Source organism: Mytilus galloprovincialis, chromosome 11, assembly GCF_965363235.1.
Source record: "Mytilus galloprovincialis chromosome 11, xbMytGall1.hap1.1, whole genome shotgun sequence".
Classification (NCBI taxonomy): domain Eukaryota; kingdom Metazoa; phylum Mollusca; class Bivalvia; order Mytilida; family Mytilidae; genus Mytilus; species Mytilus galloprovincialis.
The window spans coordinates 64653213-64676187 of NC_134848.1; the positions used below are offsets into that span (position 1 = coordinate 64653213).

Sequence of the window (22975 nt, forward strand, 5' to 3'; positions counted from 1 at the left end):
GGGGTGTCGTTTGTTGCTGTATATCATATTTCTTTTTTATTTCATTATTGTTTTCATAAATCAGGTCGTTACTTTTCGCAGGCCCTTTGTTGCTTGATGTTTGGTGTGAGCAACTAGAAGAACACCGTACTTTGACCTATTATTATTTAATTTTACAAATTGTAACTTCAATGGAGAGTTATTTCATTGGCACTCATACCACATATCTCCTATATCTATTTAGTATACGGATTTACGGATTGACAAAAGTCTCTTACAATGTATAAAAGTTTAAGGATTGACAATAAGTCTCTTACAATGTATGTGTACGCCATTTATAAGTCACGTGCGCAGATCGGTATTCCATACAAAAACCAAAAAAATGTAGACAAAACAAGCCAAAAGAAATCACTAATGACATTCATTACTTAATTGAGACACGGTTATTACATAAAACCTAATTATATTTGCAAATAATATCAAGTTTTTTGTGATTTCTGACAGTCCTTAAATCAATAAAATATAGACTGATAGATATACTAGAAGTACTTTTTTATAAAATTTTGTATATATTCAATATAAATCATATCAAAGAAAAGTTTGTACATTTGAAACCTGCAGAGAATCGAAGAATACCAATATATATGGATACATTATACCTAGGATATCTTTTGTCTGAAGACGTTAGAAAACAAAACGCATTTGAAATAGTCAATAAATTACCAAGCTTGCCCGTAAATGATAAAACAAGCATAGGTGACTATTCGGTATGGGCTCATTGTTGAAGGCCATACGGTGACCTATAGTTGTTAATCTCTGTGTCATTTTGGTCTCTTGTGGACAGTTGTCTCATTGGCAATCATACCACATCTTCTTTTTTATGTTTATTTATGAAGCATTGACACATTCAACGACAAAGAAAGTACGAAAGATATGCGCTTGTGCATGGGTGAAATATAACAAATATAAAAAGAAAAATACATTAGCAATATATAAATTTAACGAAGTCAAGGATATTGATATAATTTGTGCGAAAGATACTGGAGTAAGTTAAACTCATAGGTGAAAAATAAACTGACAACACCATGGTTAAAAAGGAAAAAAAGACCAATAGACAAACAATCAAACCCAAACATATCTAAAAAAAAAAGCTGAAGAATGAGCAACACGAACCCCATCAAAAACTGGGGTTAACCTCAGATGATCTAGAAGGGTAGGCAGATCTTGCTCCACATGTGTCCCCCGTCATGATGCTCGTGTTACTAAAACCTAGACACCAGTCGAATTCAGTTGTAATGTTTGGATTTTATGTAACCTTTCAATGAGCTACATGTATGCACATTCTCGATTGGAAAGTTAAACGTGGAGGATCGGAGATGTGCACTCATCTCATACTGCTCATATTTAATCGAAAACGAATACGTTTGTAAAGGTGCTTAATAAATGTCGGCCTCACGTCTAGTGGCAAATATTCCATGAGTGTTCATCACGATAACAGATTAACAATAAATACCTTGAGTAGGTCGTATAAAGGGGATCGGTCAGGATGAAGGTCGGGCAATGTTGGACTGCCACTGGATATATTTGACAGGGACAGCAATTTGCCTTTAAATGTCACCAACGAACCGCTTAAAAAGTTACGATGGTGAATCATCGATCTCAAATAGTTACGATAACGTCCCCATTCTAACAAGACGTTGCTTCGACTAACGCATCCCACACAGTCAAACGGACGCCCATCTTTGGCAAGGGTTTATTTATGTCAGTCATTACAAGACCAAAATTACTTAGAGTCTATTCCAAAGTCATCTTCATGTAAGAAAGTACAATCTGTATGTAAAATTATTTTATTATAAAACTATAATTCAAGTTAGAAATGATTTATCTGATGATATGTACAATGTAAACTATATTCATATAAAAGTTTAATACATTAGCACTAATAGTCTGTTTGTAGTTATTGAACACAAGTAATTTCAAAGATCCGATATCTCAGCACTAACAGATCTTTTCACATTCGATATGACTGTACTTTCTTTGACCTGCAAAAAAGGAATGAAATATATAAGATCTCTATGTCAAAGTATTAAAAGCAAAATTTACTCATTTGACCCCTAGGTACCTTCACAGGGTTTTTTATATGTGTTCCTATATAATGCTTTAATGTTTTATTTTCTCTTTAACTCTGTCTCACCTGAATTATACTTCATTTTCTATTGTTATTAGTTTGCTTGTTTACAAAATAATGTTGATGGTTGATATGGTCTATCCAATATTTTGGGGATTCTTAACTTTTTTATTTTACTTATAAGAGGTTTTTTTCTCAAAACCATGCTTTTTATTTCTTTGACTATGTGTCATTTAGTAACGATACTTTAAAAATAACTTACATACGACAACAGCATGTGTCTTTGAAATCTCGTGTTATGGGCAAGTCCAACAGAAAAAGATAGGACTAGCCAGCAAAATTGGGTCGTTATACTCCTCTGCTCTATGAGGCCTATATATTGCTAGTTTGTGAGAGAGTCAAATACGGAAAAGGATTGCATTTTTACTGTTTAACACTACACCAATGATTAAAATAACTTACCCTGAATGTACTCTTGCAAGAGATGGATTATGTGGAATTTGTTTATAAGCTGAGAAGTCAGGAACATTGCTTGGAACATTTCTGTCTTCAGATGGATGTGAAAACGAGGCTAATGACCTATAAAAAATATAATATAATAGCATTATTTTATGTCGTGAGTCTTTTTTGTAAATTCAATCATAAAATCGTGTCTTGATAATAAGGCGAAATATAATGTTCTTATCTTGAAAACAGATGCAAATGTAAGCTAGTTGACCTAATGAGTGACGACAATTGAAACAGTTCATGCCACGATGTCAAAGTAGAATGGTACTAACCATTGACACAAGGTCCGTTCATGCACAGCAAACACAAAGAGCAAAGAAACAGCCTTTATATTGATGCTTACCCCGTGGGGTAAAGACAAACCTTTTGGTGACACAAATTTACATATTAAATACTGCTTTTAAGCTTAAATAAATATTTTCAAAAAATTGTGATATGCCTATTCTAAATAATCAATCGCTTTGGTGTCAAAATGATTGACAAAGTAATTTAAAATCATCACTTTTTGTATGAACAATTGACATTGTCTAGACAATGAAACCACTAAAATCATATTTTTCTGACCGCCAATTTCGAACCACAGGAAGAAGGTATCACTCTTAATTTATAGCTTAAAGAGTGTAATACATAATATGTAAATGACCCATCTATAGACGTGCAATATCTTAATATTTGAACTTTAAGACAACGTACCCTGAGGGTGTGACCTGTAAAGGGTCAAATTCCTCATCCCACCGGCCTCGATATACATCGTCTAATTTTAAAGGTTCCAGTCTAAAAAAGAAAAAGTCATTTATATATCTTGACAGAATCGATAACTTATATAATCATTAAAATTAGTCATCATTATGCACGTGAAAAATATTTTTGATTGAGTGATTGATTGCTGTAAGTTTTTATTCATTAAAATGGCAAATATTGCACGTATATTCAGATTGAGAGAAAATTTTAAATTAATCAAAAATTAAAATAGGCCAAGGTTTGAACCAAATGTTTGACATCAACCGAATCCAATATAAATGAAGGTAACACGATTTGCTCCAAAAACGTGCTGTAACAATACGTGTTACATCTAGCACGTAGACAGATTTTCAATTGACTGGGGTGCGCTTAATGTCCAAAGGAAAACCTAGGGTAATATATGTATACTTTGTAAAGATGCAAGCTGAAAAAGAAGTGGTGCCGTATATGGTGCAGAAAATGCTTACCCTTCCGGAGCACCTGATTTCACTCCCGGTTTTTAGTGGAGTTCGTGTTGTTCGTATTTATTATTTATAACTGTTGATGTAAAAGTCTTTTGGTTTTATGAGTCTTTGTTTACTCCTTGGTTTTGATTGTAATTGTCTTCTGTTGCCCTCTAGTTTTTGTTATTGTCGATGTTTTGCTGTTGCATCAAAGGATGCATCAAACCTTCTCTCAATAATTAAATAGTATCAATATACCATTCATTGTACTAGTCCTAGTAAACTATATCAGTGTAATTATTTTGTTACGGTTTTGGTTATTGCCAAGGCTCAAAACGAAAGTAAACGTAAACTTTCAGGTTAAATGTATTTATTTGGCTTCGTGGAGGTCATGTAAGAAAACGTGTCTTTGTATGTTAATTATGGCTTAAAAAAGAAATACTAAGGTGTACACCGATTAAAAGTTTGTCTAACATTTCGAAATGTAATCATTCAAATTGCATGTTATTCTTTGAACTTCGAAATAAATGTTGCAAGCATAGTGAACTTTTGGTACTAAAATGTACAATTTGAATAATCACAAATATACAAAAAGAAATACTTACGATTTATTGTTTAAAATATACGTGGGATCTTCATTAATATACTTTAGATAGGATGATGCATTGCTTTGCAATGACCTAAAATACAAAAATATGTATATTAACACAAGGTACTGTTTTTAACTTATTGCTTAGGAACGAAACTCGCATTTCCCTACATGTAAATAGTGTAAAATATATAACATTAGAAAAAAAATTTAAAACATTAACTTTTCAAGGAATACTAAAAAAAGTTCAAAATGAGCAAGTAGCCCATATGTGCCGACAAGGTTTATAGTGTCTTACTATGTGTGTGGCATCACCGCAATATGAATCAAACTCAATGAAATACTAGGAGCTAATTAGATTATAACATTGATCACAACTATTATAGTATAAACGGTACCAATTTTGCTGCACCAGATGCGCATATGGACAATCAATGTCTCGAAACCAAAATATTGAAAAAGATAAGGTATAAACAATAAATGTATCAGGAACTCAAAGCTATTAGCCCTAGAAGATACTTCAACTTATAAATCTTACCTATTATCGGCAATGTATAACGGAAGTGACGACGTCGATCCTCGAAAGTTGTAATTTGATAATGGACGGGACATATTTTTACTTTCTGATGTGTAGTATGTACTTCTAGTGTTGTTACTTGAAGAATCTGACCAATCAAGCTGGCTATTAGATGACCAGGAGGAAGACTGTGATGAGCTAGATGATGATAAACCTTTGTATGGTAATTGTCTGAAATAAAATGATAAACATTAAAGTATAAAGTCGATTAAAATAACCTTTTAAATGTGTAAAGGTGTGATGGAATAAGTGAAAAATATTATAAAACTGTGTATAGAACTTGTCTGAAACAAAAAGGTTCAAACATTAGAGTATAAAGTACATAAAAATAACCTTTAAAATCTATGTTATGGCAGTTGCGGATCCAGGAAGAGTCCACGGTTTGGATCCCCATTTTTAACGATAAATAATTTTGAATAAGGACATACGTTTGGACACCAATTTTAAAAATGGAATAGCTATCAGAACTCAACAAAGATATTGGACTTATTAATTTGTAAACCAGACTCTTCATAAGACTCGTGAGTAAAGCTCGAATCAAAACAGTTGGAAAACATAGTTGTTTTCGTACGTGTTTTACTACAGTAACTGTAACAGTTATTGTACATTACAATTATGAATAGGATGCAAGCTTTTGCCCTCCCTTAAACTTGTTTGTATTATTTCCTGACCTTTGTCTACTTATTTTCTACCAATGAGATGCATTAATACTTTTGTTTCATTTTCATGTTTTTCAAATTATAAACTTTCTAATGGTGAATCTATTCCACTGTTTTTTATGTTGTTTTTTTTTTTTTTTTTTCAAGGTTAAAAGTCACAGATATATTTTACGACAACCCTTTGGCTACTACACATTCAATTACATTATTGAATTATCAAAACAGCCAGCAGCATTTTTATAGATAAGATCTTTCATTCATGTAAACAATTTTAATAAACAATTACAAAATCATTAAAATTATATTTGACACCAAGAAAACAAAAACCAAAAAAATTAAAATTTTTACCACAAGTAAATCAAACTATTTGACACATAGTATAATATTTGTTTAAATATCCCGAATCTGGCATTTGATTTTTTCCCCCTTTTTTATATAAAAAAAAAACGCCAAATGGTGCCATTATTGAAATAGCATTTTGTGAATTTGTTGAATTAAACAGCTTTAATAGACTATCACACATTGGCACTCACATCACATCTTCCTATATCTATCCCTCAATTATTTATCAGCTAAAATAGTTGTTAATTTTAATAAAGACAGGTGGAGTTATTGCCACTCGGAATTTTAATAGACCGAAGTTGAAAAATATCCTTTAACGTTGTCTTTACACTCGGTTATACCCACAGGACATACCATTTTGCATCTAGTCGAGAAATTAATTTTTAGGGATCGGACAAATCCCATCTATTATAAAATGAACACGATCGTACCAAATCTAAGCTTCTGGTTGGTTTTTTCTACAAGTCATATAACATGCATTGTATGCATATTGAGAACGAGAACAATTTGGCAATTTGGAAAAATGTAAAGGGAAGGATAATAATATGTTGAAGCAATTCATGACACAAAATCGCTACACGTACATTAAAACCCCAACATTTGATTGTTGTTATTCATATTTAATTTATTGTGAGGACTTCAACATAGTGCAAAAACTCTCAACTCCCTGCAAGTTCAAAAAGGTCCCCAACCTCTTTTTGGGTGGATTTTTTTCTTCATGTCGATCATGGTATAGCTTGACGTTAAGCACAGAGCAATGAATCATTTATAGTAATATTACAGACGGTAAAATATTTACCAATGAATTTGAAAATTTGAAAAATGTATTTTTTCGCATTTATCTTTTGTTTTATGAATGCGAGATGTCACATCGTTCCCGTTGATAAATTATATTGTTAAGGAATTTCGGATTTCGTTTTTAATTAGAATAATTTTGAATTAAAATTCCAAATCATTTGTTTAATAAATTATTGGTATGCGTTTTCAAATGTCATCATATTTCAAAGATGACACCGACTTAATGTGACTGTCAGATACCATTAGATAAATTATCAATCAATCAATCAACAACAGATGCTTGTAGATTATGAATTAAAATTAAAAAGTTCTATCCAAACTGTACAATCTGAATGAGACATCGAGATAGCTACCTACCGCCCTTGATAGTAGACAAGTGTGTGTATAGAACGCCCCGCATTTAGTTGTTCAGGGTTTGAAGAAGAAGAAAAAAGTACGGGAAAAAGTGGAAGATACCAAAGGAAAATATATCATTTATTTTATTTTTGAAAATTGACCAAAAGGACAATCATGACAACAAAAAAAAAACAACGAAAAGATAAACATCAATCTATAAAAAAAATACATAAAACATAAAGCACCACGGTACATTTGTAGATATCAGTTGCTCCTACTGGCAAGATATCAGCTAACAACAAATGAATGCGAATCGAGAGAATTCCTCGCAAATACTGCACATGCACGAAAAAAAAACAACAAAAATTGATGAGTAAAATCTTTCAATGTTATTATTCGGATATGATGCTTTAACAAACATTACGCGTCTGTACCTTCTATCTAAAGAAAAGGGCATTTCGAAAAAAAATCAGTATCGTACTACATGTCTCTACTTTTACACAATTTTCTAAAACCACAATTAGCAAGGTGTCATATTGGAACTTGTGCGTGCACATTTGATTCCGATATTATATGAATATTCTCTCAAATGTTTCCAAGATTTCAGGGCGTTGTTACATAACCGTCATGATTGACAATACACTACGTTTTCCTATTATTTATTGAGATAATGACAACCAATTGACTATTTACGTACAATATTAATCATTCAAAATTATGGAATGTTTCACAAAAAGTGATTTTGAACATGTTAAATAGCGTTTTCTCAAGAATTAATATTTGATTGATTTTGATTTTTGGTGTTTTAAAGCCACTTTTAAACACCGCATTTTGGGCTTTTTCGTGGCCGTCAGTTTTTATTGGTGGAGGAAGTAGGAGTGCCCGGAGAAAACAACCGACCTTCGATAGGAAAACTGACAAACCTAGTCAATTAATATTGGAGTCGAGTGCAACCTCAGTGTTGACTGACTAGTCATTGCAGTAGTAAATACTTTGACCACTTGCCCACCGAGGCCCCCAGAATTAATAGAAAATCATAGTAAAAGCCAGAAAACGATGATTTTCATTTTTGTTTTTTGCCATTATTTTTTAATGTTTTGGAAAATACATTTGATTATTCTCTTCTTAAATCTATCAACTTTCTCTATTCTCAATTAGTTTGTCTTCTAAGCTTTTTGTCGGCATTTAAAACAATAGAAGAAATGTTGTAGTTGATTGTTTGATAGTTCTGAATTAAGGTTCGAATGAATTAAAAACAAAAACAAGTGTTTAGCATTTTTTTAAGAGCAAAGCCAGGGGATCCCATAAAGCTTCATCCCCAGAATGATACTACAAAGCTGCTCGATATAAGTGAAGATTGTACTTACCCATATCGTTTTTCTTTGCTAACTATTTGTTCTGTATATTTACACTCCGTTTGAAGCACTTTATTTTGTTTTCTAATCATTGGCATACAAATTCTAAGAATAACGGCAATAATTGATAAGAACGCTACAGTCGCACATGCCCCTATTATAACTAGTTCTTGGATTGACAACTCAGTTTTTATCATTAAATCATCTTGACCGGTCACTGTTCCGTTTAAAATCCCATTATGGATGTTCGAATCATTCAAGCGTGTCTCTGATGGTGATTCTGTTAGCAAAACAATGTTGTTCGTTCCCATTTTGAACTTTATGTTGTAAATGTATGTTTATATCAGTGTAATTGGTGTTTATTCATGCAATAACATTCCAGACAGGTACCTGAAAAAACAGAAATATATAACAATTAACAAACATAGTATAAAACAGATAATTGGTGAATAATTAGCTATCGATATTTACTTGTTTATAAAATCAATGAAGTGGATGATTTGTTTATGGCTTGCAATAATAAAAAAAAAAACAAACAAGTAAATGAACCGATATGGATGTATATGTTAACGGTCAACATAGTTGGCAAATCTGTAGTGTGAACGGGTAAAAAACGGATTCAAAATCGCAGATCTAGGAATACAAATTCTGCAGTGGCAAATATTTCAGGCATTTTTAAGACATCACTCATTAAATCAATAAAAGGAAATTAAAGGTGCTACATTTTTTTTAATCAGATATATATGTAAATGACAAAACATCAACTAAAATTAAATATCGGAATGGTTCTACATACATGTATAAGATACAATGTAGTACAAGAAAAACTGTGTGATATTCTGAAATAAAACAGATCTACAACAAGAACAATTTTCATTCTCAATTGTATTTCTTGGTTTAAAGGAGGTTTTTATTAGTACACCAATTATTAATAAATAACCAAAATAACGATATAGTTTCCATTTATGCCATTTAAAAGTACATGGATATATGGGACAACAAATTGACAAGATCAAATTTGAGATTTAAGTTAGACAACAAATGGCGATGATTTTAACATACAGCCACTACATGTATCAAGAATCATTGTACTTGTTACAAATTAAATTGACTATTTCAAATTATTTCCTACTTATACTGAGTATAGAATCTTAACTGATTATGCAGAGTGTTAGAATAAAAAGCCTGAATATATTAATCTACATTAGTTCAAATTTAGCCTCGTCAATTAATTAAGGAAGTCCAGCCGTCCTGAACATGCATGATATATTTGCCACTGAACGCAAAGCAAATAACAATCAATCCAATGTTTCTAGACCAGGGAATGATATATGTTATAGAGGCCACACTTTTGTTGAAAACAGCAAGATGAAATTTAAAAGTTTTTGTTGGGTTGCTGACTCGTTGACTTATATCCAACATCCCCTTATATTCATATTTTAGTACCTTATAACTTGACAGGAAATGATTATAGGTCTAACTAGCATGTTCGGGGAGACCAAATCCACATTATATACAATTACATTATAGATATATCATTTTAATATTTTTATCTATAAAAGGCGTTTAAAAGAACAATTTGTGACTTGTAAGAAATAACATTTTTATGTAAAACTTTGTGTTAGACTGACATGTTTTTAACATAATAAAGTCGTTTACCTGTACATTCAGGTACAATTTATTGGATCAAAATAAACTGACGTATTTTATGATGCATGAGATGTTTTTGAACGTATATAAACTTCATATCTATTATCAGAAAAAGTTGAAATAATTATTTTGTTAAATGACGTTATTACAATTTTAAAAAATCAGGAATAAAAATTATAAAATTTTGTAATTTTGATTTATTGCCCTGCATGTTTAAGTACAATTTATTGCACCAAAATAATTTGACGTATTATATGATACATGGGATGTTGTTTTAGAGTGTAAACTGTATAACTATTATGAGAAAAATTGAAAAAGTTATTAAGTCACCTGACGTAACTCTATAATTTTTAAAAGTTTTGAACACAAATTTTAATAATTATTCATTTCCCTGACGAAGTCATTCAATTTGTTTTAAAAAATGAGAAATTTGAGAAATGAATAAACAACAAAATATCAGAAATCGACATTTCAAATGGAACTGATGCGCATGCATTAATTATGCATACAGGATGAAAAAATATAAGTTAAAATAAACAAGGAAATACATCTTGTTCAAGGACATACATCAAACAAGACGAAGTCAAAGATAGTAAAACATCAATAAAACTAACCTCGAAGCATAACCTATGTACAAGAAGCACATTTCTCTAGCTGTAGTTATTTTTCAATGATAGGGCAAACTAGTTAAAATGATCAAAAACCAAACACCAGTCGACATAACACAAAATAGAAAACATAAAAATAGATATATAGTCTTACTGCATGTACGAAATATCGTTGACCACAAATTTTGCTTAGTTCCATAAAGTATAATTTGGAGGCAATTGAAATTAAGTTGTTGATTGCTCTAAAGTTTTCACTATCAATCACCGATCTAATTCATATTTGCTACAGGCAAGTACGACATGTACACTTAGCTGTTTAATTGATTTAGTTTAGTTGAAAGTTTAAAAAGAGTAATGGACGATTTAAGTTTTTGACAAATGATAACATATAACAAAGGGTTCACCAACTTTTTGAAAATTACGACTTATAAAACATAACAGGTGCACATGTAATAATTCGTCAACATAAATAAGATAGGGCGTTGATTGATTAATTAAAGGGGGACGTCTACGCTTTGCACAAGAAAGCATTGAAACACAATATCGTTTTTAGGTTAAGAGTTCAGTTCAATTTGTTATTACTTGGAGCAATACCGCTTCACAGTAAAGTATGCTAACATGTTTAACCCCGCCACATTATTTATGTATGTGCCTTTCGAAAGTTAGGAGCCTGTAATTCAGTGGTTGTCGTTTGTTTATGTGTTACATATTTGTTTTTCGTTCATTTTTTTACATAAATAATGCCGTTAGTTTTCTTGTTTGAATTGTTTTACATTGTCATATCGGGGCCTTTCATAGCTGACTATGCGGTATGGGCTTTGCTCATTGTTGAAGGCCACACTGTGACCTATAATTGTTAACGTCTGTGTCATCTTGTGAACAGTTGTCTCATTGGCAATCATACCTCTTCTTCTTTTTTATATGTATATATACAATTTACAAGTTGAGACTCCTTGAATTCTGTATATGGAATGATTTAGTTGTCGTGCTTAAAAAGAATTGTTACAATGTTACTATTACCTTAGCTGTATTTGGCAAAACTTTTAGGAATGTTTGGTCCTCAATGCTTTTCAACATCGTACTTTATTTGGCCTTTTAACAATTTTTGATTCGAGCGTAACTGACGAGTCTTTTGTAGAGTAGCCAATTGGCATTCGATATACCCTTTTTTCAATTAAAGCACACATGTACACGTACGGACCATCATAAATATGCTTTTAAAGAAAGCAAATACACAGATAGTATCATATCAATAATCGATTGCAAGGAGACGGATTAATATAAGCACTTTATGCTTGCTTCTTGCTCCATTTAGTGAATGTGTAACTAAAATGTACTTGTATAATTCATAATAAAAAAAGATGTTGTTTACATCAATTGATTGTAATTTGCTTAATGTCCAGTGGCAAATATGTCATGTTCTTCCGAGACGAACGACAGTGTCAATTGGAAAACTTTAATACTTTGATATATTTTTTTAAATATCTCAATATTGGAAGACCCTTTGTTACAAGCAATCTGTGTGTTTCAGACCAGTTTATATGTTCAAGACATTTTGATTTTAATGTATGTTACTTATTTATTTAATAAGTCGAAAGAAGTGCAGGCTAACTCGATTCGTTAGCAAACGTTGCTAGGACTTTTATTAATCTAACGGTAAATTACAAAATTAAAATTTAACAAACTGATGAAAATATTATATTCCTACCTCTGCTCTCCAACCTAGTAGACCAGATACTAAAGTGACTTTCCAAAGTACAGTTAATTTATAAGTTAAGAGAAGTGAATTAATTTCCGGGAAATAAAAATAAAAAGTTGTAGGTGTTAATCTAAAGTACGAAATATGCAGCTTTACCATATCAATTAAAACTAACAACAATTCATTGTTTGACAATGCTGATATTTCGTTTTGACAGTATCAATTCATACAGGATTTTTTTGTAATTAAATGCGGTTACAACCAAATCATTTTTCTTTATAATTTACATAAAGGGATCGGTTATTGTGTGTATTCCATTCTAGTATTGTTTTATACTACAACTGGAATTTTTATATCACTTTAACGATTAGTTAATGAAAAAAAAGACAGACCACAATAAAAACATCCTTTAGGCACTCCGTTTATCTTGATGATCAACTTATTTAACAATTCGTTAACATGTAAAAGTTTTTTCCCCAATCATTAGTATACATGTACCTGCACTTTTTACAATGAAACTAAAAGGTAAAGGTAGTACTGTTTTATATGACTGATATGAACCATGATGTTAATAATGTTTTTCTTTTTTTAATTTCGGTATTCTGTCATTGTTATTTTTCATCTCTTTGTTTACTTTTCTTTAGCTCATTATTCTCTATTGTTTAATTTGTACCATGTATATTTTTCTCTATTCTTTATATTTTTTGTCCACTTTACTCTTTCTTCATTTGTGTGTCCATTTTTGTAAAACACTATCCAGAAACTCGTCTACTTGACTAAAACCAAGCTCATTTTGGTCTCTTATGGACACTTGTCTCATTGGCAAATGAGAAAACTAACACATTTATGATAAACCCTACTTGATTTAGCTCGAATATTACAAGGGCTATTGGATTAGAAGGGATAACCAGATTCTAAATTATGCTGCACATTAAAACAGACCCTACATCAATCTCCTGCAAAAATGTACAAAACCAGACATACACGAAGAGAGAGTATCTATGAATGGTGGTCATCCATTTCTGTTTTCTTAACATTTATGTATTTTTTCTCTATTCGTTTTACCTTATTACACCATTACTCTCAATTCATTAATTTATTTGCCTAAATTCTGTAGATGTGGTTATGTATTTTTAAGTCTGCAAACCCCGTTCAGACCTTATTAAAGATTACCAACAAGGAACAACATATGATCCATATATCCCGACTAGTTTCAGATACCAATTGCAGTCGGTATAGACGAGTTTCGAGATCTTAGACTATATCCGCGAGGTTCTCCATTTCGTATTACAACATACATTGTAGATACAATGTAACAAATTAGTCAAGTATAAATAGGACCTACTTAAATTTTGATATATTTCTTAAAGTAGTTTCGTCTTATTTCCGTTGGTATACGATAGACATAGGAAAAATGAAACGCATACTTCAACAATTACATTGATCGTCAGTCAAAGTGGCATGTATTAAACACATCCAAATAAACAAATGTATTTCTTATATTCCATAATGAGCTCTCGTTATTTATTAATGATAGACTTGTTTACATAATTGTATGGACAGAATATATATTTTATGACCATGTTAGTTGACATTAATAAAAACAACACGTAACAGTAATATAATCATAGTAATAATTTTGTCTGAAACGGTGACATAAAAATCTATCGGTTATATACCATGAATAAAGTTACGGTTTTGCTATGCAACGGAAATCAAATGAATAAAGTTAAGAGACTATAATCCCACATAAAACAAAGAATAAAGTTAAAGTACTATAAAATATTATAATTATAGTAATAGTTTATGTCGGAAACGGTGACACACAAATCTCTAGGTTATATTCAATGAATAAAGTTACGGTAGTAATATGCTACGGAAATTAAATGAATAAAGTTAAGGTACTATTTTTCAACTGAAACTAAATGAATAAACTTAAGGAGCTATTATTCTACTGAAAGAAACTGAATAAAGTTTAGATACTATTACCATACCAAAACCTTATGAATAAGATACTTTTATCGTGAAGAAACCAAACGAACTAAGTTAAGCCAATATTATTCTACGGAAACCAAATGAATAGGGTAAATGTTCTATTATCCTACGGAAACCAAACACGAATAAAGTAAAGGGATCATTATCCCATACAAATCAAATGAATAGGGTAAATGTTCTATTATCCTACGGAAACCAAACACGAATAAAGTAAAGGGATCATTATCTCACACAAATCAAATGAATGAAGTTAAAATACTCTTATTCTACAGAAACCAAATGAGTAAGGTTGAGGTACTATTATCTACGGAAACCAAAGGAATAATTTATTTTTTTATATTGGGATATATCTAGTCAGGAAGCACGTTAGGTCACACTTGTTTGATTTCACTTCAATACGTTTTCAATTAAAGCCACTTTAGTGCATTACTAGTCACGAAGCCAGTGGTGTTTCATTTTATACAATTCACTACTGGTATTTTTTTTTTTTGCTTTTTTTTTAATCCCTTAGGCCTTTTTTGTCTAACTAGCTAGTAAGCCAGTAATGTTTCGCTAGTCCCCTGTAGTGTATTACTGTCCCTGAAATCAATGCTAATGCACTTGAATACATTATCATAATACTAGAAGCATTTTTCAGTGCCACAATGTTACACTTTTAGACAATTTAGACAACGCATGCTGTAGGCAAGGTGTATCGTCCGTTTTAAGAATAATGTTTAGCTTATGTTATTATATTTCCAATACAAGTTCCATTATCGGAGACAACATGCAATGTTTCATAACACGATCGCTTCTCTATAATAATAACTTGCACTTTTTAAACTTCATCTTGCTATCCAAGTATCTGGTTTGAAGTGCTTTTGCATGATTGCAGTTCGGCATTAGTTCGTATACGATTTATAATAATAAGTAATAAAAAAAAGTAAAATGACAACACTATTGCACTCCGAGGAAAATTCAAAACGGAAAGTCTCTAAACAAAAGGGCAAAATTAAAAGCTCAAACACATGGATTACAACTATCATATTCCTGACATGGTACAGAACGACAGAATAAGAACGTATTTTCTCTCCTGAATTGCCCTCCTTATAAACACCAAATTATGAAACTTAAGATCAATTCAAACAAAACTCTGCTTATCCATATTAACGAAACATCAAATGCTCGAATTTTTAATCAAGTTTTGAAATATATTGTTCTTTAAGTGTCCTTCTTTATGGTGTACATTGTTTATGATGTTACCAAAAAAAGCCAACGCCTTGCTTAATTTCTTTAAGGTACATTATGTGAATATGTAAAGTTTTAATTTAGTATTAATATATAAACAGCACGTATGCAACATGTCCATAAAGATAGCAGTAAATTCAGATAACGTTTCCCCTGTTAAGAATTTAAACACCATAATATTTCCTAGTGGGTTTTAAGCCTAAACTATAATCGAACATTAAGTATATTATAAGCCATGAGTTTAATATATTGTTGATGGCATTACATTGACCGATAGTTGATAACATTTACATGATTTTGTCTCATTGACAATCATAATTATAGACACTTTTTTTTATATTAAATTCAAAAACATTATTAAGTTCTCTAACTTAAAGTTGAATATCTTCCAATAAGACAAACACCTATCGAAAAATAAATAAAAAGTAAAAATTTGATGTTCAAGTATGTACGATTTTTTTTTAAATAACGGTTAAGTTGTCTCGTATAAAGTCTCCAAAACATACACCTCAGGAAAACAAATCGTCAAGAAAATAAAAGAAACATTTGCTGCTGATTATTTCGCCCTATTCTCGTATGCAAAATATATACAAAACTATTTACATACAAACATTATCTGGTAATTATTACATGCAAACATTAACTTCTAATTATCTTAACATACTAGCATTAACTTCTAATTATCTAATTAGGTGCTTAGTAATGTATTACCTGTAATTTGAAAGTAAGTGTATATTCCGTTATGTAATCCGTCGAATAACTTATTGACAATTTAGACACTCTAATTTAAATTAAATATTGATGACATCACGAGCGGTTCCAGTCCGTCACAGACCACAATACGACATATTCCCGCCCTACAAAGCTTTGGAATTTCGTGGGAGGCATTTCAGACTGAGGTTGTCACTATTACACGGAAACATTTGTAATTGTCTGATTGAGAGGCGATTAATGTCATCAATAATTTATGAATAATAAATATATAATAGAAAACAATGCTATCGAGGGTTATTTCAGGTAAAAATAAAGAATTACTACGGCCAAAATGATTAAAAATAGAAATAGTTTTTGGCTGGAATGTTTTATGAGTTCAAGGCATGTAAACTGGTCAATAGGTGATAACAGTAAAGTCTGGATTAGTATTGAATAACTAAATATTTGTTTTATCCATAAACGATTAGAAATGTAAAATTATGAAATGTCCAAGTAAAAAAAATTAAAAAAAATTGAATATTTTCTACGATTTATGAAAGATTCTTTGTGTCAGCAATTGGCAGTTGATATAGACTGGTTCTCTGCCATTTATCTGTTTGGCCCTGACAGACAATAAGGTTTGCTCAGATACCCGTATGTTGCAATGGAGAAAACCCCGTTCGTGAATTTCTCACTTTATTTGGCCTTTTAAAATTTTTTGGATTCGAGCGTCACTGATGAGTCTTTTGTGGACGAAACGCGCGTCTGGCGTATATACTAACTTTAGTCCTGGTATCTATGATGAGTTTATCTACAATTGGTCACAGTTAAGTTCAGCAGAGGCACTGGTTTACTATCTTTATAAATATGTTTTCTTTTGTTTTTGTTTGGAAGTCAGAAGATTTCTTAACTTTGAACTATAATAATTCTTCATATATTACCGGCCAATGCAAGCTCTCCCTTTAACATAAAATTACTATATTTAATTGGCCTATTTTTTGGTCTAAAAAATAACAAGTCACAATCAATGTAGATGTTAAATCATGTCATATAAATTTCCCAAAAAAATGATAAATGTACATACGTTTAGTATAATTTCAAAAATGAGGAAATGTCTTATTTATGAAACTTTAAAACATACCTTTGGAATAGAATTACAATGTCACTTCACTAAATAACACATATAGAAATACAGAGACCTTATGATAATCATTCATCTTGGAGTCACGTGACTTGTATGAATATAAATCTAAGTTATGTACTTTCAATTAGCAGTCTTCTAACTGCATGTGTTATAATGTTTGGGTAAACAAAGTCAGCTTGCAAAGGAAATTCCGAAGGGATAGACTGAATGGGTGGACGCAACATTAACCTCAATTTATGCACGTATATTGTTATCGTTAGTAAACTGCCAGCACTAAGTCTGACTCAAGGATTGTGACCAGCAATCGCACAGTTGTCCGAACTATGATCAGTTGAATGGCTTTAAGAAGAATTAAACCAATGGCATACTATGGGGAAAGACGGTGTGTTAGAGAAAGTCATTTATCTCTGCGATATAAATGTGCTTGTTCAAAGTCAGAAGCGTCGTCAATGATTTTCCTTAGATATATATGAATGTTAGTTTTAAATTTATTAGGGAATCTATTGTTGCATTCCTCTGTTTGCAATTATTTATTCACATAAATGAAATGTTCATACTCTTGGATATGTAGGGTTGTTATCCTATATAGATGTATGTTGAAGACTGCATGTTGATTTCAGTTTTATGTGTAATATGGTTGCTGCCTTAGTTCAGTTTAGATTAAACATGTTTTATTTGCAAAAGTAGCAAAAAGGATTGCACATAAATAATAGCAAAATAAGTGACGTACTCCTCCTTTACAAATATAAACACAATAATAAGGATAATGTTGAAAATAAAAATGATTGTTAGTAAAACAAAGAAATAAAAAAAAAACATATTACAATGAAATATCAAAAGAGACTGGTCTGGATTGAAGTGTATATGCTCTGAATCTTTGTGTAATTATGAAATAGGATATTATTTTCTTAGAATATCTATATTTTGCTGAAATGTAAAATAATCAGCATAAGCTAAAAAAAAAACGTGTATTGATATAGCATATATCTCTCTTTTTGAAGGATAATTTTGAATTAGATAGCATTTCAATATTAGCAATGACCGTGATATTATGTTTCGTTTACAAAAAGTTATTAGTATTTTAACAAAACTTTTTTCACCAGGTGATACAAGTTTCTCTTCAATAATTATCTAGTTTGATGTTTTACTCAGGAAGTCATTATGTAAGGGAAATAACATAGAAATAGAAATGAATATAATTATGATTGCCAACAAAGATACCAATGACAGAATTTAACAAATACAGATCATCGTACGGTATTCATAAATGAGCAAAACTCATACGGCATAGTGAGCAATAGAAGGCCCCGTAATGACAAATGTAAAAACAAATCAAACGAGAAATTAACGACCTGATGTTAAAACAAAACAATAAAAACAATGAAATACAGCAACTGAAGGCAAACAATGAGTTACATGCTCCTGATTTGGGACAGACATATACATAATGTGTCAGGACTAAACTTTTATGAATGCACCAACCCTATAGCTAACTTGGGACAGTATACGTTTTGCGTGTCATTTGCAACAAAAAATCATCATCAGGATTCGCAATTGGAAGGTCTAATGTAATAATATCATCAGAAATACTAATTTTGTTGTAACTTAAATTGTAAAGTTAATTTTGATGAAGCCAAAAAATAAGTGCATCGATTTCATAATTGTTATTGAACGTCATTAATTGTGCCCACAAACGCGAACGTCATTACATTTAAATTATGTAAATTTAAAATGAGTATACGTTTTTATTTTAATTCAATTCGGAATGTATTTGACAAATTGAAAGCGTTATGTTTTTATTTGAAAGACGTAAAAAGACGCAAAAATAAAAATCCGTATAATGGCACCAATCATACGTCAGTATTGCATTTGATCGCAAGTCAACAACAACAATAATGTTATTTACAAAATATACATGTACGTGTTGATATATTGACATTTAAGAACATGTACATACGTTGAAAAAATGTAAATAAATCTTCCGTTAAAGTTCGAAAATCGTACTGGGACTCTATATGTCTATATGACTTTTAGGATTGCTGTAACACAAGACTGTACTTGGGTAGCCCCACAAAGTACCATTCAACAATTGCCTCAGATAACCAGACCTCTTTTGAGTATCGGAAAAGCTAAACATGTCAAATTGATCGAAAGACATAAAGGTCACAGAACCTTTTAAGGTGGCTCCTGGGTACAAAAATTTCAGCGAAAAATTAAACCTTTATGTTTTTTATTACAAGTTTTATTTATTACACTATTAGTTATTACATTATGCTATGGTACAAAAATCAACCCCAAAAAATGATTCAGTTTGGCCCCAGATGACTTTTAAAATGTTTATATCATTGAAAAAGCTCCAAATTATCTACCTTTGGTGCAAAAATGCCATTTTTTGGCATTAAATTTGAAATATCTTTTTTAACTCATCGGTGACCTATATTTTTTATTATTGTTTTCAAATAAACTGTACATAAACTAAATAATTGTAAAATTTAAGCAATTTCTGTAATTAGGTTATTTTTTTATTTCGATATTACATCTATTTCTCCTATTAGTTCAACAGAAAAAATAGGACATTAACAAAAATGGATGCTTCTTCCAGAGGCAGATTGTGAGCTTAAATGAACGGTGACCCCATCTTTTTATTTCATTTTTCTTTTAAGTATATGATAAAGTTCATTTATAAAAAAATATAGCGAAATCCTATATTAGAAAAAAAAATGATTTATACCCAGGACCCCCCTTAAATGAGTAGTCAGTTCGCAAAATCACCCTAAAAATCCCATAAAGATAGCATGTAGGATTTGATGACGCTGGAGCGACACATTAAAATTTACCTCTTGCTTTATTAGAACTACATTGCATTTTTCATGTTTTCAATATTTAGGGAGCTACCATTTCATTTATGGGGCTATGATGAAAAATGTCGTCCTGCTTTTTTTTTTTTTGTTATTTTCTTGTAATCTCTGTCCTGCCTTTTAATTTTCCACTCTTTTCGGTACTGTTTTTTATTAGTTTTTTCTGACTTTTTTACATATATTGTGATCCTGTCTTTTTTTTTTCACCTTGGGAAGACATATTAATATCGAATTATAAACGTTAACTCCTCCATCTAAACTAAAGCCTGATATTTTTATAACTATTTGATCAATGACATTTTTTCCTTAAACATTCTTACTTTAAAAATCCTGATCACGTTAGTTTGACATCTAATGACTGTGAATTCGTCTAGATGAGGATCATTTAAAGGCTTTCAGAAGAAACCGATATCATATTAAGAAAAATCAGACTCCTATGGAAACCTATATAAACCCTGCAATATAAGTGTGCCTGCCCGAAGTCAGAAACATTATCAGTGATTGTCTTTAGTAATTTATAAATGTTATTTTTCATTTTATTTGGGGAATTGGTGTCGAATGTAGCTCATAGAAAGGCTCTGTTTGTCATTATCTAAACAAATCATAAATTTTGCAAGACTCGAGGAAAACTAACGGCCAGATATATGAACAAAATAAGGGAAAAAAATGCAGCAACTTAAAGCAACTACTGAATTACAGACTACTTACTTTGGACAGGCACATACAGCATGTGGCGGGGGGGGGGGGGGGTAACTTGTTTGGAGAATTTAACCATCACACGTACCTGGGACAGTGGTATAACCTTACATAAGAGCGAGCCATACAAATCAGTTTAAAAGGCTTAACTCATAAGATTGATACTAAGCAGAAAGACATTTAACAAGGTGTTTCCGTTTAATAGTAGAAACCTCTGAAAGAGGGACAAAAGATACCAAAGGGACAGTCAAACTCATAAATCTAAAATAAACTGACAACGCCATGTCTAAAAATGAAAAAGACAAACAAACAACAGTACACACGACACAACATAGAAAACTAAAGAATAAACAACACGAACCCCACCAAAAAACTAGGGGTGATCTCAGGTGCTCCGGAAGGGTAAGCAGATCCTGCTCCACATGCGCCATCCGTCGTGTTGCTTATGTGATAACAAATCCGGTAAATAGTCTAATTCGGTAGGTCACATTCATGAAAGGGAAGGGAATTGTTGTTACGACGTAAGGAACATATACGATATCGCTTGTGAAACGGTTATTCCATAACGGTCAACCAACTCGTGATGGCGTCCGTAAAATTTACGAAGGGATGATTTCAACTTCACCATTTGGAACTCTTGGTTTAATAGCTTCCTTGTGAGCAGCAACCCTCTATCAAGAAAATCATGATAGGAAATGCAAGCACGGGAATATCGTATCAATTGGGAGATATATACCCCGTATGCAGGTGCTGCTGGAATGTTGCTACTTAGAAATGGAAAGTTCACAATTTAAAGTTACCTTACTGTTAACAAGATATACGTTTCGCATGACATCTGCAAAAATAAAACATCAACAAGATTTTCACTGCATTTGGACTGTCGAAATGTAATTATATAATCATAGATATTTATTTTGTTGTAACTTCGTTCTTAAAGTTCAGTTTTGATTTGATAAAGCCACAAACAGTGCATCGATTTTATAATTAATGTTAAACGTCATAAATTGTGCACACAAACACACGTCATAAAATGGTTTGAATTATACAATTTACATATGATTATACGGTTATATTTCAATTCAAGTAAGATTGTTTTTGACGAATTCCAAGCGCTATATTTGCATTTGAAAAGACGTATTATAGCATCCGTAAAATGGCACCAATCATAATTTAGTATTAAACTTAATTTGCAACTATTTATAACGTATTTAAGTCCTCAAAAATTTTTATTTACAAAATGATATATTGATATTTAAATTAAAAAAACTTTGAGAAGCTTTAAACAATTTTTCCGATAATGGTTGAAAATCGCAGTTACTCCAGTATGTCTACATAATTTTTAAGATTGCTGAAACATTCGGGGCTATAGGGGCTGCAGTGGGGAGTCACCTTACATCAGAAAGGTCTCATTTAACAAGTGCCTCAGATCACTAGGCCTCTTTTGAGCAAATCAAACATTAATAAACTAAAGTGAAATAAAAATATCACAGGTTCTTTTGAAAAAACGCCAGTTCGAAAAGGTCAACATCGGAGCCCAATCACCATACAGGTCGCATGTAAGATTTGACTACGTTGGAGCGACACATTAACTCAATAGTAACTTGTGTTTTATAAGTCTTACTTCATTTGAACTATATTGCATTTTTAATGTTGCATTTATGTATTAAAAAGGCATTTCAATATGCATACCGAATCATAAACGTCAACTCCTCCATCTAAATCTAAGACTGATATTTTTATAATTATTAAATCATTAACATTTTTCTTTGAACATTTTGACTTTTAAAACTCTGATCACGTTGGTTTGACATCTTGTTAAACGCAGGGCACCACGCCTTATAGTGTAGATTTCATACAAAATACATTATTAATCATAACAAATAAAGGTTAAGATAAATCTATTGATTATGATTCATAAAACTAATTGATATATATTGTGTTGTCAAAAATA

The 22975-nt window shown here is 31.2% G+C and overlaps 1 protein-coding gene across 1 annotated transcript; it reads right to left on the reverse strand.

The window, feature by feature from the left end:
- Positions 1-1838: 1838 nt before the first annotated feature.
- LOC143051310 (uncharacterized) lies at positions 1839-16471 on the reverse strand. Its single transcript, XM_076224254.1, has 7 exons — positions 16345-16471; positions 8467-8844; positions 4926-5135; positions 4404-4478; positions 3308-3388; positions 2570-2686; positions 1839-2021 (listed from the first exon to the last, which is right to left on the reverse strand). The coding sequence occupies exons 2-7, from the start codon at positions 8763-8765 to the stop codon at positions 1991-1993; spliced, it is 813 nt and encodes a 270-aa protein (XP_076080369.1). The 5' UTR covers positions 8766-8844; positions 16345-16471; the 3' UTR covers positions 1839-1990.
- Between the last annotated feature and the right edge of the window lie 6504 nt (positions 16472-22975).

Coding starts and splice junctions, on each gene's coding strand:
- LOC143051310 (XM_076224254.1), bottom strand. CDS start 8,765: ATGGGAACGAACAACATTGTTTTGCTAACAGAATCACCATCAGAGACA. Junction 5,136..8,466: donor AGCAAAGAAAAACGATATGG/GTAAGTACAATC, acceptor ATTTTATTTCAG/ACAATTACCATACAAAGGTT. Junction 2,022..2,569: donor CTTGCAAGAGTACATTCAGG/GTAAGTTATTTT, acceptor CCTTTTTTGCAG/GTCAAAGAAAGTACAGTCAT.